The sequence below is a fragment of the Cygnus olor genome, chromosome 7 (genome assembly GCF_009769625.2).
Source record: "Cygnus olor isolate bCygOlo1 chromosome 7, bCygOlo1.pri.v2, whole genome shotgun sequence".
Classification (NCBI taxonomy): Eukaryota; Metazoa; Chordata; class Aves; order Anseriformes; family Anatidae; genus Cygnus; species Cygnus olor.
This window is the reverse complement of record NC_049175.1, coordinates 18,308,595-18,334,145: the sequence shown is the minus strand read 5'-3', so window position 1 is coordinate 18,334,145 and position 25,551 is coordinate 18,308,595. Positions and strand designations below refer to the sequence as shown.

The window sequence follows — 25,551 nt, the reverse complement described above, 5'->3', positions numbered from 1 at the left end:
TTTACCATACATACAGGTTTCTATTCACTTCTTAAAAAAGAGGGGAACAAAATCCCTTCTTAAGTAATATAGAATTCATTTTTATAGTACAACTGTTATCATATTTCTCACTCTTAGGTTCTATGGCTTATACCACTGTTTAGATGCCATCAGCAAACGCTGCTTCTGCAAGTATCTTCCACAGAGGAGCTACCAGAAGTATAACTCTTGCCTGGCACTGAGAGCTCATTCACTGTATAGGCTTCAACCTTGAATGCATGTCCAACTCATTGTGAATGGTTTCTGGATCTCCTCAGGTGTGACAGACACTAACAAGGGGCAATATATCAATGCATAAATGTCATCATTACTTTATGCCATGTGGTAGAGAAGCTCACACTTTCAAAGGAAAATGTTTCCTTGTGTATATTTTCTGTACAAGTTAACCACGGAAGAATGACGCTCTATAATGAACAGTTTGATAAGTACCTAAGAATTATGAGAAATATATTCCCTTACAAAAAAAAAAAAAAAAAAAGGAAAAAGATCACTTATGCAATCTTACAGTAATACATTTCCTCTTAAAAAACAAAATCATACAATCATATGGAGATCATGGTCCAGAAACAGTAGGACAGGATTTCCATCTTAAGTCCAGTAAAGTCAGTTGAAATCTTTGGCAACCTCCAGCAGGCTTTAACAAGCTTTGCCGTTTTAAGACCTGAGAAGTTGCTGAGCAAGGCAATGCAGGAATCTATGTGAACTTTCTCATAAACCGTAGTTTGGCATAGGCAATGATGAGGAAGATAACAGTCATGCAGAAGAGAGCCACTATGTTTTCCCACATTGCCCAGTCGGTAGGTGCAATTCCTTGGCTGCACAGGTATGCTTCACCAGAACACCTGCAGAAAAGCATGGGGCAGAAGTTGATATTATATTTGGTGCAAGATACTATAAGTCTTCAGTTGGTTACTTTTATTTTTCTGTCATACAAAGATTTCTCTACCCACAACTCTGCAAGGCAGAGATGACAGAAATAGAGTGACTTATCATGAAAAAATAAAGCTTAAGGAACAAATCTGGAATTTTTGTTCTCATAATTTTTCAGATGATTCCATAGCATCATAATTGTTTCTTACAGATAACTGGCAGTTTATGAGCAAGCCTCATAACCACATCAGACTATGATACATACAAAAATATTTAGTTTTATGCATCAATGATTGGAGGCCCACAGCAGGGCCTCCACGGTTCACTTATTCTCACAATAAGTGAGAATATTTTCTTATTCTTAGAAACGGTTCACTTATTCTCACAAATACTTATTCTCTGGGTAGTAGTAAGTTTAGAAATAGTCTGACTTGTCCTTTAGCAAGCCATTACAATTCAGACCCAAACACAGTCATGAGGTAAAGACTTACATTTCTCCTGAAGTAACTGGAGGACAACTACCTGCATCTCCCACAGACACTGTAACATTTGGTTTCTTCTCACCACAGAAGTAGAGATCCCTAAACTCATTCACTTGAAGAGCCTAGGGAAAGAGGTAGACAGCAGATTTTTACAAAGAGCTGGTGACTTGGGGTGCTAAAGCTGAAACGCCTCAAAGGTGCATGATTATTAGGAGATATATATCACCACTCTTGGAATCATACGTTAATTTTAGGCGGAACTGAGTGGCCCAGAAAAGTTACTTCTCAGCACTTATTTTGAAGCTCTTAACCACTAACTTCCCGGAACTGCTCCAATGTCTACATGCATGATTTGGTGTCTGAATCTGTAACTTCAGAGTTACTTTTCAGTGTTTTAGTCATGGGTTTCTGTCTTGCCAGCTACAAGTCCCCATTTATCTACCTTTATCCGAGTCAATCTCCTCCCTCAAAACCATATGGCTGCATACTGACACCCCAGCACCAGCACTATGAAGCAGGAGGGATCACTACTCAGGCTAGGAATTAGTACCTCATTGAACAGTTTGCTGCTATCCAAGCAGTACTAATTTGTGGCTCAAATTAATTGTTCAGTCTCTCAGGTTTTCACGTTTTACACAAATTAACTTTTCTTCCTTTTTGAGGATGGCTGGTTTGTTCTTTCATCACGTTCATGTGAGGAAAGAAACCAAGTCAGACTTTTAAGAGAACTGCATTTATACACAAAACCTCCCTAGGATGCAGCATGGTAGCCACTACTCACAGGAGACCAATGCTACATTCTACTTACTGTGAGGCCATATCGAGGGATGCTGAAGTACTTGAGCCAGTTCAGCCAGCCCATTACAGAAGGGAGGTTTACTAGAAGGCCTGAAAAGATCTGAAAGAGAACAAAAGAGACTAATGAGTCACAAACCCAGTTTACAGCAAACCATGCCATTCCTGCAAACCCCACTGGGCAGCCAAAGTTAATGCAAGAAAATCAGCTAAAGTTTATTTCATTTTTTTCCTTTTAAACAATCTAGTTGATCACTTAGATTTGTAATGCTGTCCTTTTTTTCTAAGGACAATTTAAAAAAAAAACACCTTTTTGAGGCACACTTTTAGCACAGCTCTGGTGGCACCACACCTACAGAACTGTGTTTGAGCAATGGTTTGACACTTAGATTACAATTTAGCAGAGGTAAATCTGACTACAGTGTCAGTAAAATTGCAGGCAGAGAGTAACAAGCTACTGGACCCATTCATGTAGACAGCCTGTCTCCTAAATCCATCTGTGCACCTTATGTACTTACAAGCATCAGGACAAAACAAATGGTGATGAGCAGATTCGCCACAGCCACCACTTCCATCCCAGCACTGATAGCCAGAGACATGGCTGTGGCAGTGTAGGACACCAGTATCAGGGCCAGCATGAAGAAGAAGAATCGGCCTGCAACAGCTTGGTATCCTGTCAAAAAGCAGAAAGAAAAGTCCAGTTAATAGCCACATCACGAACCTCAGAGAGGTACCCTTGGGCTCCCACACAAGACATGAAAAGGAGGAAGAAAGGCTGAGTCTGGAGTTGGCAGCAACTGTGAATGCTCTAAAGCATTACCAAAAGACATGGACAAGCAGGTCCCCATCTCTGATTGCTGGTGTCTCTGCCCCTGCTCCAGAGTCCTCAGAAGGTATGATGCCAAGCACTTAAATCAGCTGAGCGTTCAACCAGTTTCAATTTAGATAAACAAACTCTGGCTAAGTCAGAAATCAAATGTGTTGGAAGATGACAGGTTCAATGAAAGCATCAGTTCATTACCAATCATCCAGTAAGTGATGCATGAGAATATGATGGCTGGAGCAGTTCTCATGGGCAGTAGATCTCCTATCATCAAGGCCAGGAAGTAGGCAGACACACTAATATCCACTGGTGTACTGATGACTGCGAGGACAGGAAGGAGGCAAGTTGTACAGGTTTAGAGGTTATCTAGGAAGCAGGTTCAGTATGTGTGTCTGGTTTATCCTGATTCAGTTTGTTCTTTCTACCACTGACTCCTCTATATGCAAGTTGATTATTTGCTCTGTGCTGCCACTTCCCACTCCAAAGTAAGGGCTGATCTATCTCACAGGCCCTGCAGCAATGCTGGGAGTACTCTGGGAAGATGAATGAGAAGCCATGTGACTACTAAATAGCATATTGGAAAAAAGCTCCTAAAGCTCTGTTCAAAGAGAATGATCCTAAACACAAGAGCAGGGGAAAGTATGAGATTAACTGGAGGAATAGTTTATCCACAGCTATCTCATACAACTGTTTCTAAGGGAGAAGGAATGATAGCCAAGAATGAGAAAACACCTGTAGGACATTAACTCACCTCCAGTTCACAGGGCAATTAAATATCATTACGATTGCCTTGCTGCATAATGGAGCTCATGGAAAGACTCAAGTGGTGAGGTGCCAGAATCCCCACTAAGTTGGTAAGCAGGCCAGACTAGCAAGAAATGTCATAGATTCATTCCTGAGCAGCTGTTAGGGGTAATACTAAGCAGTTCTGAGTAAGCTGCCAGTGGTTGTGCGCACATCTAAGCTAGTGCCTCACAAAAATCACGCTCATTTTCCAGGCACAAATCTCTGATTTCCTCTTTACTGCATATCTTTTGCCCTTTCGTCCCATGAGCTGGAGGCTATTCCAAACCACATTTTCAACATGTATATACACTTTTTTATGCACACTTATATACATACACACATTTATATATGTATTTAATATACGTATGTATATAGACAGATACACTTGAATGTTAAAGAGATCTTGCAAGCCAGCCAGCAGCACTTTTCTTCTAAGCATCCTTTGAGAAGCTTTTCCAAGAACTCCCCTTCATCTTTGCCCAGTCTTACCACTTTGGGACCACTGCAAAACCCTGTTTCAACCAGGCCAGCAAGAGGGCAGGCAGGGTTCACAATCTTCAAGATTCACATGCAGGCTTCAAGAACAGGCTGTTACCAGAAGTGGAAAAAGCACTTCTCGGTAAACTGTGATACAGCAAGCAAGTAAAAGTATTTTATTTCTCCCTTGCTTCCATCACTTCTTAGCATTTCAGCTCCTTGCTTTACTGACTGATTTAGCACTACTATTACATTCTGACGTTGGAAGAAGAAATCAGCTCTCAAGCCCTCATAGGTAGAAATATTTTTGGTTAGCTTTTAAGATATTTCCCCCCCACTGCAGGGCAGGAAACAGTCCAAGAGCATCTCTACTTACACAAATAGTTTCTTATCTCTGATGAACAGCTCAATTGCAGAGACACTGGAAAAGCATTGGTTTGTGGTGACAAAAACAAGGATCCAACCCTAGAAGGCAAAACAGCAGTCAAGAAGTGAAGAAACAGCCAAGATCAAGTCAGCACTTTTCTGTCTCTGTCCATAGAACAGAGATATTTAATTGTGCTACTGTAGATCCTAGCTGCAAAGCCAAGTTTATTCCCTTGTCTTCCCCTGCACATTTCCTTCAGACATGTGTGCAAGCCCAATGAAATTGTGGTCCCTTTATTCTGCAGTGTGTTCAGGCTGGTGAACCCAACCCTCCTTTGTGGTCCAAGCAGAGCCCAGAGCCTTCTTTGTGGCCAAAACCTGTAGTCTGTCGGCACAGAAATAAGCAAGCTGCATCTTTCCAACTTACCGATTCTGAATGCCACTTTGATCCAGTTTCACACCAAAAAAAATGGCCCCCACAACCAAGGCTAGAATTATGGTCACTGCAATCTGGAAGTGAAAAGAGGAAAGGGAGAATGGAGTCCTTCAAATGGGCAAATAGGGACAAATCACTAGATGGTCATTAAGGTATATACAGGGTTTAACAGTCATGCCTACCTAAAACTATGCAGTGTGAGTCCATGTAAGCATAAAACACATACAATTAAAAAACTTCTGCCAAATTGTCATGATTTATCCTTTTCCCTTTTCTCCTTCGTTTGATCTTCTTTAGCTCATAAAGGCTAGCAGAAGCACACCCAAAGAATATCCCAGCTTGAAATGTCAAGTAAGCCACAAGATTAACATCACCCTGGAAGCTCCCCATGTGAACCATGGAGCATTTACTCCACTCCCCAGTATTCAGTGCTGTAATCCTTCTGCTATTTTTTTTTCCAAAGGCAACAACCTGTGTGGTAGTGGCACACGACTTTTCTGTTCCCATAACTGACTTTGAAAACAGAAGTGTGCTCTACAAACTGCATATTGTGGGACTGAGATCAGGAGTCTGAGACTTCTAACAATTGTTACCAACCTGTGCAACAGAGGCCTGCGGGTTCCTGATGAGGTTTTTCAGGGAACGCTTGGAAACCCAGTACAGCTGGTGAGGAATCCATTTGCATAGGTAATCTCATGCCCCTGCTTGCATACTTTACGATTGCTTCCCCATCCCAGCTCCACTTTTGCCAGTGCTTCCTTTGTGCTCTGGTACAGGCTGGAGTTGAGGTACTTCTGGTGTAGCACATCCACCACGCTGCTGACCGCATTCTGTTCCACTGCTCCATTTTCACTGTTCACCTCTAAGTGGCAAAGACAAGATATGGCTTGTGATTCCCCATGAACCCGTACCTTCAGACATGGCCCATCAACATGGGTCCGCTCTGGAGGCTGGACAAAGATATGATCAGGAATAGCCAGAGAATTTGCATAGTTCAAGCCTTAGCTCTGATCTTAAGAGAAGAGCTTGACTGAGAAGGTTTCCCTGCAGTTTTAATCAGCCTGGATCATCTGCCTTTGTGGCATAAACATGGCCACAGTCTTAGAATAAGCCATTAGAAAACTTTCATGAGATTTTGGGGAAATCAATGATTTGCAGTGATCCATTTCCGTAAAGACACCATTATGAATACTGTTGCTTTAAAATCCTTCAGTCATAGTCATGCTAAAGCATCCCCAGACAAATCTTTTCCAACATTTCACTCACAATATTGTTAGAGAATTTGTTTTCACATGTAGTTCTATTTAATCTTTCTTGATGCCACATAAATCCATTACTCCTAGGCCTATCTGCCTTCTTCTATATGGCAGCCCCTTACATGACTGAAAGCTTGTCTTCTTTTCTCAGCTATTTCTTGAGACTAAGCAATTCTAGTTTTTCTGTCTTTCCTACATTTTGCAGACAGCTAATATCTATCACTGTCCTCCTATATTACTGAAGGAAGAAAAAAAAAATCCCTTTTAAGTCTTCTGAGATCTTTAAACAAGCCCAAAGCAAAGTATATCTATTAGTAGGAAAAATAAAAAGATAGTAAAGTGTCTTTAGACTGGAGAAAACCCAGAGAACAAAAGGTTGCCATAACTACATTTAACCCAGGTGGGTTTCTCCTTGACAATTTACCTTTTCCTGTGTCCACGGGTTCGTGAACTTCCTTGTTTGCTGCCACAGCAGTTGAATCACCATTTATGATATCGAGGAAAAAGTCAGCTGGGTTGTTAAAGGGTTCACATTCATATCCTTAAAAATAAATAAATAAATAAACAAACTCCATATGACAACATGTTTGTACTACACAGAGCACAGCTTGAAAAGTCAGGTTTAATACTATATCACTATTCTACAACCCTGCTATGAGAGAAACCCACTGCTTCACTGCTTTTCATGAACATTAGTTTACAACAGTAGAACGGACAGGATTTGGGAGATGGTGAAACTGAGGTATCTATACAGAGTTTCAGAGCTGCTTATTCCTCACTGATTTCAGATAAGGAGAAATCTGCAGCTTGCTTCTTTCTACAGAGCTCAGCATGGACAACTCTTGCCTTCTTCCAAGTGAAAAAAGCTTGCAATCAAAGCTTGCAATCCAATGTCCATGACTGCATCTAGACTGGGAATTCACTCCATGTTCTCTGTCCATTATAGTCAGAAACCCCCATCCTCCTTATCCGTGGGGGGGCAGCCAACCAACACTGCAATTATTAATCCAACTTAAGACACACCATGATTTTATCCATTCAGTCACCCACCTGCGTTCAGACTAGAGCAGATTCTTGGATCAGCCTCCACAGATTGCTGCCAATCTGGAGGCTGTGGTTCAAAACTGACCAGGTCTGCCGTCTAGGCTTGGCAGAACTAGAAGCATCATCTTGTCTGTTGTGCATCATGCTTCTAAATGTCCAAGCAATTCTGTTTCTTTGGCCTGGTACAAGTCAAAACAAAGGCAGGAGACACCCATGCTCTATTCTATCTGGAAATTTTACTTTTTAATATTTCATTTTTTTCTAATTCTATCCTAACACTGTTCAGATTGTCTGTGTACAGCCTCTAGTATTGTAGTGATAAAATAGCATGAGAGTTTTATCAAGAGCAAGGGTAAAAACCTACTGACAGTTTAAACTTGGTAGCTGGTTACTGTTACTCTTGGCACAGAAAGCTTACCAATAGAACTAAAATAGTCCAGGGCCTGGTTTGCAGGACCATGGTACAGCACCTTCCCCAAGGCTAGTAACGTCAGGCTGTCAAACAGCTTGAATATGGAATAGCGGGGCTGATGGATGGAAAATATGATGGTTCGGCCTCTTCTGGAGAGCCTGAAATAGAAACAAAACTTCTCTCAAATACACCACACTTTGCAATTCAGAAGGGTCATAGTAGCTGAAGCAAAATGTAAGTATCCAAATCCAAGATAAATGCTTGTCAGCTTTCTAGAGTCCCAATCCAGTAAAGCTCTAGTTCCCTCTTCTCTCACTGTGTCAGATGCTACCTGCAAGACCTTCAAGCACCCATCATTACAAGAGACTTGCTGCAATCCAGGTAGGCAGAATGTTATGTTGTTTGCGGCTAGCAAAGGTTAAGCACACAGGTTAACCACAGCTGTATGTATATAAAACTTCCTTATAAGTTTTCTGTACCAGGCTTCAACATGACTAACAGGAAAGGTCCCATTGCACTCAGTGGCATAGCCAGGCTTTACACAGCAGGCTGCTGAAGTCTGGCCAGCTGAGATTTCTCCTAGCTCTTCTGCTGAGGACTTACTCTTTACAGAAGTCAAAACTAGTTTTTCTTCAGGTTTGTCAGATGCTTTTTCAAGTGCTTTGTCACTGATGCCCAACAAGTATCCCCCCTGATTAAGACCCTCTGTCCACGAACAGCAGAGTAAGAGGTACCCATGGACAAAGTCAGACAACATGCCGCAAACACAGGAGGAGTGTTAGAACTCATTCTCATTACATGAGCCTCATTTGGACCTCTTTGCAGCAGAAGATAGTTCATCTCTAAAGCAGGTAACGGGGAACACTGAGGGCAAAAATGCAGGTGAAGTTGGATCTGAGTTACAGGCCATTGTCATAACAGAGGAAAAGCTTTTGTAATAGGCTCAGCTGGAAGGCCAATAAATTGTGATTACAAGGCTTGACCTCACAGTCTACCCCGCTCTGTGGCAAAGGGAAGCTGTCCAAGCTACAACTGCTTTTTGGGCTCCAGTCCAACGCTTGCTGTGGAAAGATTCCCATCAACTTCAAAAAGCTTTGGACAAGACCCAGATAAAGAGTTTACAACCACTTCTGAGTCTGCTAGTCTAGCTTTAAGAAAAAAAAACACAAACATTGTAGCTACTAAGTCATAGCAACATTCCTTTTTTAAATAATGAGCTAGCAAAGAAATTTCAGCAGAGCCCTGAAGAATCGACTCTTACTTCTTCAGGAGGATGAGAACAGCGTTGGCTGTGCTGGCATCAAGGCCGGTCGTTGGCTCGTCCAGAAAAAGAACTGGTGGCTCTGTGATGAGCTCCATCCCAATGTTGGTTCTCTTCCGCTCCCCTCCAGACACTCCCCGGATCAATTCAGTTCCTACCTACAAGCAGAAGAAGTCAGGCGTTTGCAACTATTTGCTCTGGAGTTCAGGGCTCACCAAACCCACGAAAAGCAGACCTTTTCATTTTCAGTGTCCCTTCAGTGAGCTCTTAGAGCCAGCAGCAGATGATGGGTCTGACTCAAAGGGCACTGTGGAGGACCGTGTAGCAGTGAGCAGACAGTCTGATTTTTAGTAGTGCCAGACACCTTTGGCATCGGGAAACAAAGATGACACTGACAAGAGCCATGACAAGGCCAAAGCAGCCAGAGGCAGCTTTGGTAATCGGGGATGACTTTCATGGGTAGCTCACCTGCTACCCACGTAAGTGGGGGTAAGTAACATAAAGGTAAAATAAGAGTAAAAATGCAGCTGGGAGGAGCAAGCTCTGCACAAAACTTCTCCATCACAGCCCAGCTTCCCACCCCCACAGCATTCAGCAATTGTAAAAACAATTCCCTTGTCTTGTCCCACAAAGCCAGGAAGCCACCATGCAGCGTTCCAAGGTGCTATGACTAGGCAACTTTTTCCCCACTGCTTATACAACGTGCTGGATGCGGCCCAAAATCTTCCCTGTTTAGTAACAAATACACATACCTCTTTCCAAGCTACCTCCTGAGCTGGAGTGATTTCCTGCGTGTATTATGATCTTGTCAGGTTCCTGCTTAGCTTAGTGTAGCTGCGCTACATACTCCATACTACCCAGAGTCAAGTAGTTTAGTTTCCAGAGGCAGTAGGATTTCTAAGATGGGTATTCTCACTGCTCACCTTAGAATCAGCCACCTTGCTTAATCCCAGCTCGCCGATTATCTGCGTGACTCGCTCTTCCTTCTCCTGAAAGCTGATGGAGCTGGGGAGTCGCAGGGCAGCAGAGAAGTGCAGGTTCTCCCTCACTGTCATGGTGCCCATGACAACATCATCCTGAAAGCAGCACAAATTGACAGCTGAAAAGCCTCACCCTCAGCTACCTGACTGAGCACTGGAGTCCCTGTGGTGGCAGTTACTGCATAAGCTGTTTGTGGATCACAGGGAAAACTGGACTGAGTGACAACTGCTTCAAAGCATACAGAATACAAAATTCAAGATCACTCAGTAAAGTCAAAGGGAGAACGCAGCTCTGCAGGCTCCCAGCTTGTGCCCAGCATCACCTCAGCCTGCTTTCAGGCTCAGGAGTGTAAGTGCAGATGGTACCACTTTGTTATGGAAGTGCACTTTCCTTACAGGCTGTAGTGAGGTAGAGCAGGTAGCTGTTTCTGCTGCTAGTGCTCAGCATTTGCAAGATATGACTGCAGAGACCATTAGCAGTTTTATAGGGATAACACATGACTCAGCAGGTTTACACACCCATCTGCATAGAACAGATAATATGTTAAATATGTATGCATTTAGGCCTTCAGTTTGTTATGACTCTTTGGGTCATTTTTATCAATATAGGGAGTAGTGCACAGGGGTGGGAGGGGAGAGCAACCATTTAATGTCTTGCCCAGTTGCCAATCATTTCAAGGTTTCATTTGTTTGCTTTTGACATTGGAGAAACAGATGTCTCAAACTGGGAACACTTACAAGAAACTTCCTGGCCATTTATGAGGATTTGGGGATCTTTAACCTGCAGCATCAAGATTTATCACAAGTCTTGTCACATGTATCCTTTCAAAAGCCCCCCAGCTGTCAGCTTTCAGAAAGGCTGCATATTTTCTATCTGCCTGCAGACAGAAGCCTGGATGGATTCCAGATTTAGAGGCTCATATAACTGCCAAGAATCCCCTTCTCCTCAGCTCCCCCAGGGCTTTGAGGGTCTATTATTGGTCCAGGCCTCCACCCACTTCCGCAGATTCAGCCAGCTTTTCCTGTCTGAGTGGAACGAAGCTCTGTCCCAGCCAGCCAGAATCAGAGGAAGAACAGCAAAGATCTACTTACTTCCTAGAATTATTGTTGGACAGCTTGAAGGTACTTCTGCTGACTAGAACTGCCTCTGAGTTTTACAACAGGAGATTTTGGGTGTTGAGAGGTTCCCACCAACCAACCCCTGTTTTAAATTTAATTTAATTTTTATTTTTAGAACCCTTGCTGGAACTTCAGGAGAGAGACAAAAAAGAAAGAAAAAAACACAAACAAAAACAAGCCACAGTAGCCCGGTGGCTTGGGCACCCATGCAGCTTTGGGAAGCCAAACACCTCCATGCTTTACTTGGCTGGAGTAAACAGTTTGCTCCTCTGTCTTCAGTATCACAGGACAACACTGTAGGGATCATTGAACATTACCTTACTTAATGCTTTCATGCTTTTGCTCATCTTTGCTTCATGCTTTGCTCATCTTATGCAACAGAGCCCTGCCTTTTTTCTTGAGAAGCTGTTCCTCTTCCCACAGCAGACCTACTCACTCACTGGGGAAGACCATGCTATCTCTCATTCATGTAGTGGTGAGCTCCATCCAAAGTATTCCCCCCACCCTCTTCTCGTGGAGGACACTTTTCAAAGGCTTTACACCAAAACCTATGCTCTTCCCTCCGAAGGTCTACCAGGCCTCCACTGAAGGCATTTACTCACCTGCACGACATATCCTGAGATGCACTTGAAATTTGGAGGCTGTGGGATGCCATCTATAAGCACTTCTCCAGACAGGCCTGCCGGGTCCTTTCTGGCAGCCAGCACATCTAGCAGACTTCAGACAGACACCAGACTTTAGGTTTTGCCATGACAACTGCTTTTATGTTTGACCGGGTAAGTGCCACCAGTCAGGACTTCAGCTACAGCCTGCTCACGGCATGCTCCAAACCAAACGTGAGGCACTGAAAGGGCTTCCTCTGCTCTGGGGGCTTCAGCTTTTTGTACAGAAAGCCTGATGCAGATGGAGGATTCTCAAGTGCCAGCAGTATTGCAATATACAGACCCTCAGAGCCATCAGCCCCCTACAGATATTAACTCAGTCTCCATGCTAACAGCTAGTCTCAGACACACGCACACAAAAGCGCCCTGCCAAGCAGCTGCTGTCTGCTCTCCAGCCAGAGGAGCACAGAAGAAACTACTTTGATCTCAAGCAAATTAATCCGAATTGGTATAAACAAGACTACAGTCAAGATTAATTTTATAAATTCATTTTGTTTAACATATCTCTGGATTCTCCTTACTGCAAATTAGAGGTCAGACTGTCTACTAGCTATGTAAATACCAATGAGGTCTGGCTCTTCCAAACATCCTGATCAGCTGGCAGTCTCCTTAGAGGGGAAGATCAAGGGTCACCACAACGACACACCTGCATGAACCCTGGCCATATCTGCCTGTCCAAGACAGTCTCAAAGGAAGAATGACATAGCACTCTCTTAATATTTTTATATAGAAGAGAAAACAGCATCAGCGGTGGCTGGAGATAGCCTGCAAGTTACTTCTCAGTGCTTTCATCCAAAGTTTTCAAGCATGTGCATTCCCACCACCAGGCAACAGCCAGGCTGGGGTGATGAAACCCAGCAGGTATCCTACGGACTGACATTACCCTATTCTTGGCAGTCAGAGGGGTTTGACCCTGCATCTCCGAGGAAGTCTTGCTACAGCAACATCACTGGGATGACTTCCCTACTGCCCCTGAGGGACCTTGCCCTCATCCCCATCCCAGGGCAGGTCTGGGACAGAGCCTACACCTGAGCTCCAGTCACCCCAGTACAGCCTGGTATCTTCTCTCAGGCCACCATTAACGGTGACAGCAGTAATATGGACTGCCAAGTGGAGCATATGAGGGGTGTGACACCACTGCAGGGCAAGAACTCCAGCAAAGCCAGCATCAGAGAGACAAGAGGTCTGGCTGCATCTCCAGATTTCTCCCAGGCACATGCAAGTCTGAGCCTGGGGCTCCCTCATATCTTCCCCAACCCCAACAGTCCCACATCCCCTTTGAGCAGCTGACTGGCCATTTAAAGAGCAAAAGAAAGTACTCACGAAGATTTACCGCTCCCTGTTGGCCCCAGGATAGCATTCAAGCCTGGCTTCATAATGCCACTGAAAGAAGGAAAGAGTTATTCCCAAATGGAGGACTGTTCACATGCAGCTCACAGTAGAGGACAGATGTGAACAAAATTATTGAAGTTTTCCTTTCAGGATTGTTGAAAGCAAAATTTAAAGATTATTAAGAACTTCTCCTTAAATCTGAAATCAGTAAGCATTTTCCTTTCTTGTCCCAGACTGCCAGTCAAAGCAAAACCAGAGCTGGACAGAAAGAGCAACCTACAAAAGGCAAATTATGTATCTTACCAGCTGAGCTGGGTCTGGAAAAGAAGAAACAATTGCCCTCTGTTACTTATTTCCTCCCAGCACATCTCAGACCATAGTTAAGGGAACCCTCAGATCTTCTGGCAGAAGAGTTCGCACAAGTTTGGTCCTAATTTGCCTAGATCAGTAACTGAAACTGCTCCAGTTATATCCCAATTTTTATGCCTAAGGCAAATTAGCAAGTGCTCACATGAACGGCAGACTGGCAGGAGGGTTGTCATTTCTCTGTACAACAGTACAGCTGGATCTGGAAGGTGACACTCAGGTCTCTGATTCACAGCAGCAGATTAATTCCTACCCTCCGGTATTTTAGTTAGGAACTTACTAAACATTTTGAAGGATCTTCTTTTCCACAGTCTTCCGTCTACACAGGAATCCACTGGACTGCTTAACGGAGTACTGGATGTTATGGAAACTCACAACAGAGCCCCGAGGGGATCGGAGGGACTCCCGTGTTGGAAGAGAACGTTGGAAATTGCTCGCTCCTTCCTCTTCTCCAACAGAAATGATGCTGTGATCAAATGTGTCTGCCATTGTGTCCTTGTTACACAGGTCAAACTCCACCGCATGAAGATTTTTAGGGCTGCTGTTGTTTTGGGCAGTTCCCATCCACTGAGACAAAGAACACAAAAACACGAAGAAAAACACAAGAAGACGTGAGCAAAGAGGCCTGCAGAAGGTGTCCTGAAAAAGCACGTTCATGCACACCACTCCAATTCATACAAGTGCCAAGTTTCCAAAAGGATGGACGTCCGCACTGGAAGACATCCAGTACTCCCCAAAGGCATGGAAACACTTAGAACAATGCACACAGCCTTTAGGAACAAGACATGGATGTTCTTGGAGAAGTGACACTAGTTCAAAGAACATCCGATGAGGTAAAAACCAAGCCTGTTTGTGATGGTCAATGCCTTGCTTGACACAGTGGGGGCTACAGATGCAAGCTGCTATGCTTAAGCTAAAGAGACTGAAGCTCCCCTCCATCAGGTAGAACACAATTAATCCGCTTCATACCCCTACAAAGCCAGCAGAGAAAACCTTATTTGCTGGCACAAGTTTGTTTCAATGATATCAATTTGATTAAAATGCAGTTACACATATCACTTAGCATGTTTCAGTCATGCCAGTATCAAGATGCTTCACAGATACAAGGAGGAAGAGAATTTTGGATTAGTCTGCAGGTATTTCCTTCTTCCACAGGAAGAGATCTGGGACATCCCACAGTAAAGAAAAGAAGGGTACAAACGGGTATATTAAGGAAGATTAAATATGGTATCTGTTTGAAATCACAGGGGAAGTTATAAACCATCCCGATTCAAGCAGATAAGCTGCTTCCGTAGTGCAGGACGGGAGCACCTGGAAGGAAGGGCATGAGACCAGCAAAGGGAAAGAGCTGTTCTCCCTGCCCATGCAGCAGCACCTACACAGCAGGGAAAGTATCAATACTGCCATAACCATTAATACTGCTTCACTCAGTAGTCATAGCAACAGAGCTATTTTGTCAAGGGATGCTTCACTTTCTGTTGCTGTAAATGACTGAGACCAAGTTTGAACACCTTCACTCATTTAAAAAAAGAGAAAAAATAAAAGTTTAAACTTCTTCCCTTGACATTGCATGAGAAGAACACAAAACCTTGCGGTCCCCACGTTCTGCAGCCTGGGCAAGGGCTGGGCTTAGCCCGCACCCTGCCTTTTATCCAGGTGACCTCGCAGCCAAAAACCTTCTCGTCTCCTTTCCAGGCAATCACAGCAAGGAAGATGGGAAACACTACGTGCCCTTTCCAGAAACTGAAGGGAACAGGTTAGACTAACACAAACTAGTCTAATCATTTACTTCCCTTTTAGCTGCTGGCACAAAGGTGTTTGTTGGAAAGCTTAAAAAGTTACTGTGATTGTGTGGAGAGCCAAGGCCCTCACCAGGATAATGAAGAACAAGAAGAAAGAACTGTGCACAAAGACATCTGCTGCTGATTAGTTGAGTTTTGTGGGAAGGCAGATGTATTCCACAAGTGACCTTTTTCCTGCCATCTGCACCCACAAACCACCCTTTTCCCACCGATTACACTTCTTTCTCTCGAGGACTGAGATGGTGATAACCAGTAGGACTGATCACTGCAGAAGCAAGGGATATCTCCGGAAGCAAGATGGTCTCACTCTTAAGAAACAGGAGCTCCAAGAGCCAGGTTAAAAAACAAAGACAACCCCCACCCCAAAAAAAAAAAAAAAAAAGAAAAAAAATACAAAAACAAACAGAAAACAGAAACTACCCTTTCCTATCACTTAAAGTCGCTTGGACACGGTCCTGGGCAACCAGCTTTTGGTGGCCCTGCCTGAGCAGGAGGGTTGGACCAGATGACCTCCAGAGGTCCCTTCCAATGCCAACCATTCTGTGAAAGCTGAAGAAATCGCAGTAGTTTTTATTTCTTTATAAGTAAAGGAAGAGTGGCAGGGGGGAGAAAATGAAGGGTTGTTTAACTTGGACGTATCCTGTGGCTGGTGACCCCTAGGAAAGCCTTGCCTGTGGGAAGCAAGAAAGGATCTGCAGCTTACCTCAGCAAGAGAAGGCTTATATATAAAGGTTGCACAACACATTCGGGGGAAAAGAAGGAAAAAAAAAAAAAAAAAAAAAAAAAAGGACGACCACGACACTAAGGGCAAAGACCCGGTTAGACTTTTGAACATTCGACTGTTTGTAAACCTCACATGTGCTTCGGATAGCCAGGTTTCTCCCTTTACAACCCCACGAGCCCTTTTATACGTGTTTTTGCAAAGTTACCGATAAGCACCGCTCCACCTTGCCAGCGCCCTGCGGGCACGAGCGAGGATGACAGAAGGATGCAGCCGGCCCGGCAGAGGCTACAGGTGGGCGCGGGCAGCAGCACCCCGCGGGCAGCCACCCCCCGACCCCGGTACCGGCACCGGTACCAGCACCGCACCCCAAAGCGCTCGGGGACAGCGCCGCCCGCAGGGAGCCCCCCTCCCAGTCCTGGTCCCGCTCCCGGTCCCGGTCCGAGCCCCGCTCCCGGTCCCGGTCTCGGCCTCGGTCTCGCTCCCGGTCCCGCTCCCGGTCCCGCTCCCGCTCCCGGTCCCGGTCCCGGTCCCGGTCCCTGCCCGTTACCTCCGGGCCGCCGCGGCGCTCCGGGCGGCGGACACGCGGCTCTGGCTGCGGCGCTGCCTCGGCGGCGTTTTATAACCGGGTGCGGGCGGCGGGTTATATAAAGCGGCGGCGGGGAGTGCCCGGCGCTGTCACGCAACCCCCGCCGCGACCCGGGCAAAGGCAGCGGAGAAGCCCCGCGTCCCGTCCCGTCCCGTCCCGTCCCGGGGCGGTGCCGCCGGGCCGGGCCGCCCCCCGCTCCGGGGGCCGCGCAGGGGGAGCCGGCGGTGCGGGGCGGTGCGGGGCGGGGCGGAGCGGTGGAGCCCCCCGGCGCCGGGATGCCGAGGGTTGGAAGCTGCCAAAACGCCGTGTTGCGGCCCGTACGTGGCCCACGGCCCACGCACATCCATCCCTAGCTCAGGGGGAACGGCTGGAGGCAGCCCCCCGTCTACGTCCTTCCCTCCCTCATCCCTCTGGAAGGCTCATCACACCCAGGGGGGATTTCCCTGGAAATCCTCAGCTGGGGCCAGGGATGGTCCTGGCAGTGTCACCCTTCGAGGGTGCCACGCCGTGACAATTCCACCTGGTCGCACGCCTGCAGAGGCCCTGTGACCCCCCGGGGGGTCACAGCAGCCCTCCCGGGTCACCTGTCGTCCATCACGCTGCCATGTGTCCCCAGCTCCAAGAACGTGTGAAAGCAGGAAGATCAGTTTCCGCTGGTTTGCTGTCACAGTTTCTCCTCAGCCTCCTGTTCCCAAGCACTATTGTCTTACTATAAATAAGCTTGTTCTACTTAGGCTCCTTGGAGTTACGAGTGCAGGAAAGGCCTGCTTTTTTGGTTTATAAAGATAATTTATATCAGCGCTGTCAAGTCACGCTATCAATTGCCTCCGGTTTGACCACCCTCTGCACAGCAGCTCTGTACAGAATTGCATTTCCCTAACAACAGCTCTTGCTATATCAGTTCAAGGGTCAGATAAGCAGGAGCATGCCTCTAGCTACCCAATAAATACCAGTAATAAAAACTCCAAAGGTTCACCTATCTCCTCCCTGACGCCTGCCTGCCTCCAGACATGCTGATGCAGTAAGCCGAACAGATACTCACATCCCGTGCAGCTGCACTGCTCTACAGGGCTGACAGGAGTCAAGAGCAGGGGGGACTGGGGGGTTCTGAAAGAGCTTCAGAGATCTGTCAAGAGGGTAAGTTTTGCCATAGATACACTCAAGATTCAGGCTTGCTGAATAAGGATGTTATTTGCAGTCACTCTGTGGGGCAGAAGCAGCTCAAGTTCATGTTTAGTTTGCACTTTAACTTCCCCCTTCGAGGGAAATCTGCCTGCACTGAAGACTTTTGTCCTAGTGCTTCACCAAGCATGCATATCTGTGTCCAAGGGTATTTCAATCAAACGCTCCCTTGCCCTCCTTGTGCTGCGGTGACAGCCCTCTCATCACATGCCTGGGACAGTGAGAAAAGAAACTGGTGTGCTTGGGAGCAGAAGTGTTCTTCTGAGCCACAAATTTGCTGCTCCACACGGTGCCTGCACAGTGGTGCAGGAGAAGCGCTCTCTAAAGCAGCACAACTAGAGGTTCGGGTTCCTCTTGACAGATGGTTTCAGTTGCTTGGCTGCTCCTCAGGCAGAGGTGCTGCTTCCCTTCACTTCGTGGGGAAAAAAAAAAAAAAAAAAAAAAACACTTCTCTGCCCCCTGTACCTAAGCACATCCCAATGGCGTAGAAATGGAGAACTGAGATATGGGGAGGAACCAGATCTGCCAACTAAAGCATCTGGCTGGAGACTCTGGCTTTCCTCTAGCCCATTCCTAAAGCAACAGTCTTCTGGGCTTCTTCAAGGGCCTTTTGATCCTCAGACTTTTTCATCTCCCTTTCCAGCTAGGCAGCCTGGGGGAGGACAAACGCTCTCCCTTGCTGGGTGCACACACAGGCTGTGCCTCAGCTGCCCTCTTACATCTGACCGTACCACAGGAATTGGGTCTGGCTGCAATTAAGCTAGCAATAGGAAAGAAACAAGAGGGAAGGGAGAGTTTTTCTGCTGTGTCATTTTACTGATCCAGTTGATCTGAATCATAATGCTGCTGAGGCAGATTTCTGTCCACACAGGAGAAGACACCAGTGGCCAGAGCTGCGGCTTGAGACAAATACTCATAGCAAGCCAGGAGATCCTCACGTCAAACACTGTATTTTTCTCTCACCAAACCACTTGTAGGTTGGTGCTTTCTGATGCTCATGCACAGAGAGGGGGATTTGCCTTGCAAATTGTCAGTCTTTGCTTCTGATTAAAGAATGTGGTCTTCAAAGAAAGACGACAAAGGCATTATTAACCCAGCATAAATTTCTAGCAAGCACCAAGCTATAAAGCCTTCTTGCTTTTACTGAGAGATGTTAAACAAATTCAGCTACAAGCTTGGCCTTGATACACTATGGTAGCAAGGCAAGACCGGCCTGGGCCATGCGCCAAATCCCATGCAGGTTTTAGCACACGTTTGGGGTCTACATTCTTGCTTCTTAGATGATGTTGCCATGAGCTTCTGACCTGTCTGTTACTACAAGGTTGCAGAGGAGGAGAGACTCTGATCCTGGGCATGGGGAAGGGAACCTGGCAGAAAGTCAGGCTTAGAGGAGGCCTGCTGAAAAGAATTATTCTCATTTGAGGCTAATTTTAACATTGCTCCTTTCTTACTGGATCTGGTCACACTAGACATGTCCTGCATGTGCCCCAGCACACAGAGTGGAGAAGTTACTGAGTACTATGAGTTCATCTCTCTGCTGAAGGTCCTGGCCTCTTCGTTCCTCCTTCCTGCAGCTTGCGGTACAGGTTTGCAAAAGCATCTAATTGAAGGGGGTGGTGGAGGTTCCCTCTAGTCCAGCTTTACACTTGGGCCTGGGACGTGCCACCCCTTAATTAACTCAGACATGGCTTTGTCTAGCAGAATTGCCAGACAGAAATTTTTCAGGTCTGTTTCTCCATTGCTTTCCTTGGGCTGCTGCCTTCATTGCCCCGAGGATCCAGGTTGTTTTAATCCCACCTAATGCTGAATTTCATAAAGCTCATAAAACATTTCAGGGACTCAAGCCAGCAAGAGAGTGGATGAGAAACATGTGCGGGAGGAATTGCATGCTGATGAGTACTATTTCCTTCTCTATTGAATGCAGCAAGAAGCAGATCCCAAATGCTCACTGTGCAAAAGCAGCTCTGAGAACAGTGGAGAAGACAGCAGTATCAGATGTGGTGCATGAGTGAGGAGCTCTTCTTTTTCAAAAGTTCCAGTAAACCATTCTAAAAGACACACCCTGTGTGTACAGATGTGTACATATGTGCTGAATTGGCTGCATCTTCAAATTTACCACCCTAGGCACAGAAAGACATCTCATCTTGCCTTTTCCACCCTGAGTGCTCATCATGTCAAAGCCAGTGCTAGCTTACTTGACTAAAGTGCTGCTTCCTGTGGGGAAATTGGCTTTTGCAAGACTTGAAGATTATATACAAGAAATCAGATGTTGTTGAGTTTTGTTAATCATTTAGTCCATTATCTCAATGCCTAGTAGCGCTAAAGCCCTAATAGGTTAAAGATAAGAAAGGATTCAAGCAAATCTGAGAGTAAAGAAGATCAATCTTTAACTAGTGTGCTACATTCAGGTATCACTGGCTTGACTGACAGAAATCAAGAATGGCTAAACAATAGGATCAATAGAACTACACATAGACATTATCTGGATAAAGCAGATAGACAAGGATTACATATCTGAAGTCTAAAGTATCTAGAGGATGTAAACCACCGTTCCACTTCTTTGGTGGGTAAAACACTAACATCATAAATATTTACAGATATTTACAGCACCAACTTGCTGCTGTTAGTGAGGTTACAGAGAACCTCAGGTTAGCATAAGATGTACAATGCAAATATAGAGAGATGCTCCTTTCCCCCCCATCTAGAAAAATGGAGAGAGGGAGATAAAACAGGTAGAAGGAGCAGAAAAGGTAAAGTTTAATTAGAAACTTGAAATAGCAACCTAGACCAGGAATACTTCTTAGTCATGCAGAATAGCAGCTATGAGGTGGGTAAATTTTGAGAGCCTGCTAAGAAAGGAAGCCCCCATGTCCTCTCTAAAAAAGCAGATATGAAGAGACACCAGCCATGACTGCCCCATGCTCTTACATCTTTAGGATGAAGCCTGGGACTGCAGACTGCCAGGAGGTGAAGCGGACCTGAGGTAAGCAGAGGAAGGCACACAAATTCTCCCACATTCACCAGGAGCTCCTGGGGCAGGACTCCCTCAAGTGCAGTTCATGTTGCCATTTGCAAGTCAGGCATGGCCACTCTGCAGTTCTGCTTCCCGTTTGAGTGCTTCAGTGCCCGCAGCAGTCTACAGGTTTGCAGTGTGTTTTATCTGTCCAAAGTCAGCTCTCCAGAGGTCTGCTCTGTCCCTAGGCATGAATGTTGACATACACAACGTTACGTAGGCATTTCACCTCCTTCCTCAGGAGCAAAGTCCAAGCTACCCTACCAGCCATTCCTAAAAGCAGTTTAAATTTTATACATTCCCATGGCCTGATTCATTAGCATTTGCTGCTGCAGCCCTGGACAGATTTGAACTTTTTTTCAATAGGTGCTATACACCCAGAGGCGCAGAGTGTCTCTCCCCAAAGGGACACTGCACAACAGCAGAACGTGAGACTGCATGATAGTAAACAGCCTGTATGCAGGAAGAGGAGAGAGAAACAAAACCAGCTCTGATTTGCTATAACTTCTCCCTTCTTTTGCACTTTCCTAGATGCCTGACAGTGCTGTATGACCCTGACAGAGTACTGCACCACATCCTTCCAACACAGGACAGAGCCTTGCATTAGATGGCAGAAAAAGACAGAGTGCAAAGACTCAGAAATTACAGTTGTCCCCTCCTCTGGTGCAGACTGCAGGAAAATAGCATTCAACAACATGAAAACCAAGGCAGAAAGACAGGGATTCACCAAGTAGCATGCATTATCAAAGAGAATCCAAAACAGTGGGCCAGGTTAGACGTTTGACTTCAAGAGGAAGGTAGTGACATGGATGATGGCGAGAACAAAAAGAAAGAAGCACTTGGTTGCACAGCTCACCCAGATATGCCACAGGAAAGAGCTCCACACTCCTGCATTACTTATCCCAGACCTCTTTGTGCTTACCTTCTGGCTGATCCAACTGGTTACACCCTACTATGTCCCAGGTGCATCTCAATACTTAACAATTTCATTCAATAAAGACACTGTCTGGTATTTGTTTTAGCCACTGAATCTCTTTTATTTTTTTTTTTTGACGTTGTCATTCTGCTCCTCTCCAGACCTAATTTTCTCTCCTAGTTTGGAAACCTTTATGCATCCCCTTTGGGGATGACTAATGCATGCAAAACGAGCAGAGAGAGCCCAGAGCTACCCAGGGACCCCATGGACCACTGAATGGCAACCGGATGTCCTAGGGCAGGAGACTGTAATTCAAGAGAGGCAGAGAGAATAAAGAATCATATCAGGAAGTCTAAGACAGGTATGAATGGAGAGTAAATGAGAGTCTGAGTGTGGAACACCAGGAGGGGTCACAGGTGTTGATAGCACTGAGCTTAGCAACTCATCAGGACATCAACACAACTAGGGGTAGCTTCTCTGGGCACTCAGACTGGGAGAGAAACAAGACAATATCTTAATGACTCACATTAATGACTCATGACAAGATAAGAAACTGAACACTATCATCTCTTAAGGGTATGGTTATGAAAATGCACCTGCAAGACCAACCATTTTCACTCATCTAAGAGGAAACCAGGAGACATGAGAACTCGAAAACTGTCATTCCTTGCTCTCTGTCCTCAACAAGGACATCCCTGACCACATCACCTGAACACAGGTCTTGGTGCTCAAATTCTGAACAGCCAACAGTCCATTTGAATAAACATGACAAGGCTGGTGAATCAGAGCTGGAAAGGCCTTCATCAAAGGCCCTACATACCTTTGATGTTTCTGGAAAGTCTAAAAGTGGGTTGGATGCCACAAGTTTCCTTCCACCACTGTTTACCTCTTCTTTTAAAGGCACACTCCCTGTCACACACCTCAGTGTGATCCAGTAAGCAGCTCAGGGACAAGACCCTGGCGCTCTGTCACTTCAGCTGGTCCACTGCCTTTGTCGCCACATGGCTGTGGTGGAGAAGGCAGGCTTGTGGCAGGGCCTCTTCTGGGGCTGTACAGGACAAAACCTGCTGAGGCAGGACAGGTTGATTCCTGAAAAGATTCTGAAAGACTGCCATCTCCCATTTATGTAACTGCTGTCTATTCCTTATGAAACTAAGGAAAAGTTCTGCCCTTTTGTTTGTCCTATAAATCTTTGTGCACAGTTCCAAATCTTGCTTTGTTCAGCTAACTCCAGACGTGTCTGAACAACCTTTTGCCACGTTTGAGCAACATGTGTGCATGTGCATGTGCAGTTTCTCCATCTCTAAGAAAGCCATTTGCTGTTATTTCTGGTGCCTTTCACAGAAGGGGAACCTGAAAGTAATCACAGCCAACATAAATGATTGCTTGAGATGGCTTCTCAGCCCTTTCTCAGGCAGCACAAGCCCGGCTTGCTTCAGGCTCCTCGGCCTTGCCTGTTGCTTGGATGGGCTGTTCCTCAGGCTGCTGTCCCTTCTGGCCCTTGGAGGTGAGCATGGCAGCTGAGAAATGGCTGGTGTCCTCAGGGGATGGCAGTGGTCAGGATACAGGACCAGGCAGAGCTGGTCTGGGACACCCTGTGCTGTAAGGCCCTGTCACAACGCCAGGTGTGCAGGCTCTATTGGTGACATGCCATGGCATGCCCCGGCGAAGCCCGGCTTTGAAGCGTGACCCAAGGCCAGAGGCCTGTCACCAAACACTACATTTTGTTTTACCAGCTTGACTTTGGTGTTTCTCTTTCAGAGGCGGGGTGCAGCCCCAGCTCACCGCACCCAGGGGCCAGCACCCTTCAGCTGCCCGCTTCAGCTCACAGTACCTGCGTGGTTGGCTGTCAGCTATGCCTGGCATTTCCCACCTCTGAACCCGGGCTACCAGTGAAACTTCCTAGTTGGTTTCTCAAGCAGTGTCCTTGTTCAAGAGTCCTGAAAAAGTCCTCTCCATAATCCAGTGCATTCCTTTTAACGCCCCCCCTTGATGTCTGAGCTCAGGAGGAAGGCTGGGCCTCGCACCCACTGAAATTCCTCCTCCTCTTACTACTGCTCTCCCAGTACCTGGCTTCTTGCGTTCAGGTTTGGAGGCCCTAACTGGCATTTTATGTGGGTTTTTGTGATCAGCTGGCTCATCGCATGATGATAGCTTCTCGCCTCCCTTTTCCCAGGTCTCTAACAAACTCTGTAGCTTAATACTCTTAGTTGTCCCCTGGTGTCACTTTGTAAGCAGCTTCTGCTATGAAGTGTTTGTGGGAAGTGTGTGGGAAAACCTGGTATCATAAAGTGTGTTTTGGGAACCCTGGGTTCTGCTTATGTCTTTTTGCCACTGAGAAAGTCATTTTTCTGTGCCTCAGTTTGCCTCAGTAAGGTAAACGTGACACTTGCAGCAGAGGTCTTTTGAGAACAGTGGAGGACAGTTCGCAGGTGTGTCTGTTAATGGTGCTGAATGATGTCTGCTGGAACACCAAATACTTTTCTTATGGTATCTCCAGAAGCTCAGCTGTATTTGTCAGGGTATGGGGATTCATGTGTTCCTTTCAAATGTGCCAAGTTGGACTTGCTCACTGGTGAGGCAAACACGCCATGTTCCTGAGAGACACAGCAAAGAGACACTGCAGGAGCTTCCGTTGCTCATGGCCACTGCTGGCTGGGGCTACCTCTCACTAGCCTGAGTCCATTTTCAGACATTGCTGCTATGCCTCCCCCTGTACAAGCCAGTGAGTCTCCCCATGCCTCACTCATGCTTTGACACTGTGGTTGTGACACTGCTTTCTCCTCCTGGCTGGCTCTGTGAGCTCATTAACCACCCTAATGCACAGCAGTTCTCTGTGAGACAGGAGCTCCCCAGCAGGATGCTGCAGTCTGTATGGGCCACCTTCCAGATTGGAACAAAACACATCCATGCTCCCACTATTGAGGAAAAAAACACTTTACTTTCCTCACGAGACATTTGTCATCTAAATAATACCAGCTGCTGCTGGAGGCCTAACTGTGCATCTGAAAACAGCAACTACATGAACTTACCATTCAGTGTATTTATGTTGTTTCTCAACCAGCTTGAACACACAATTGAGTATTACACATGAGTGACTGCTTGGAACAAGTAATTGCCTTGCTCTGCTCTAGGACACATTGTTTACATGACAGCATGTCAAGGAACAGATCAGACACAATTGCATGGAGATGTACATGTAAGAGAAGTCAATACAGGCACAGGAATCTAATAGTAACAGAGCTGGTTTTACACCCAGTGACACTGACACAACCAAAATCACAGCACATGGTGAGGAGAGTGGCCTTTCTGACTAAAAGCAGGGAGAAAGGAGCTCATTGACCAGATTCTGGCTGAGACCCTGGAGACCCTGGGTTCTCATCTGATCCCTGGCAGGATTCCCTGCCAAAGTTTCTCAGCAGAGGAGTATGGAGACTCCACACTCTCACTTTGGAGGGAAAGCTGGCTTCCCAGGTCTTGGGCATGAACAAACCCAATAGTGAAACATCACCATTTTGCTCCTCCAATAGCCTACTGCCCTAAATAGCAGCCTATGTTACACATGACCCGGTTGCCTGAGGATGATTGTCCCTGCCCTGTTGCCACACCATCATCTTTTTGCCTCAACTACCTTCTCTGACATTTACAGGGGTCTCTGAAAGAGAGGAGAGGTTGGGTAGAGGTTGGCTCCTGGTGTGCAGTGACAGCAGGGCTCTCGTGCTGCCCTGCAGTGGCTGCAGCATCCCTTTCCCTGTGGGTGAGTTGCAGGAGGGAAACAGGAACACCGGGTGGTGCCAATAAACAAGGAGGTCTCATGCCAGC

General features: G+C 46.0%; 1 protein-coding gene across 1 annotated transcript; it reads right to left on the bottom strand.

Annotated features, from left to right (window-relative positions):
• On the bottom strand, positions 1–17,305 carry LOC121073262 (broad substrate specificity ATP-binding cassette transporter ABCG2-like). The gene is given in 18 exon segments (XM_040564045.1): positions 1–881; positions 1,401–1,513; positions 2,200–2,289; positions 2,705–2,859; positions 3,208–3,308; positions 3,310–3,330; positions 4,649–4,737; positions 5,062–5,148; positions 5,672–5,742; positions 5,745–5,936; positions 6,755–6,871; positions 7,793–7,944; positions 9,048–9,205; positions 9,971–10,123; positions 11,749–11,863; positions 13,132–13,191; positions 13,787–14,070; positions 16,580–17,305. Coding segments are annotated over 17 exon segments (2,106 nt in total). The 5' UTR covers positions 16,580–17,305; the 3' UTR covers positions 1–733.
• Positions 17,306–25,551: the final 8,246 nt, after the last annotated feature.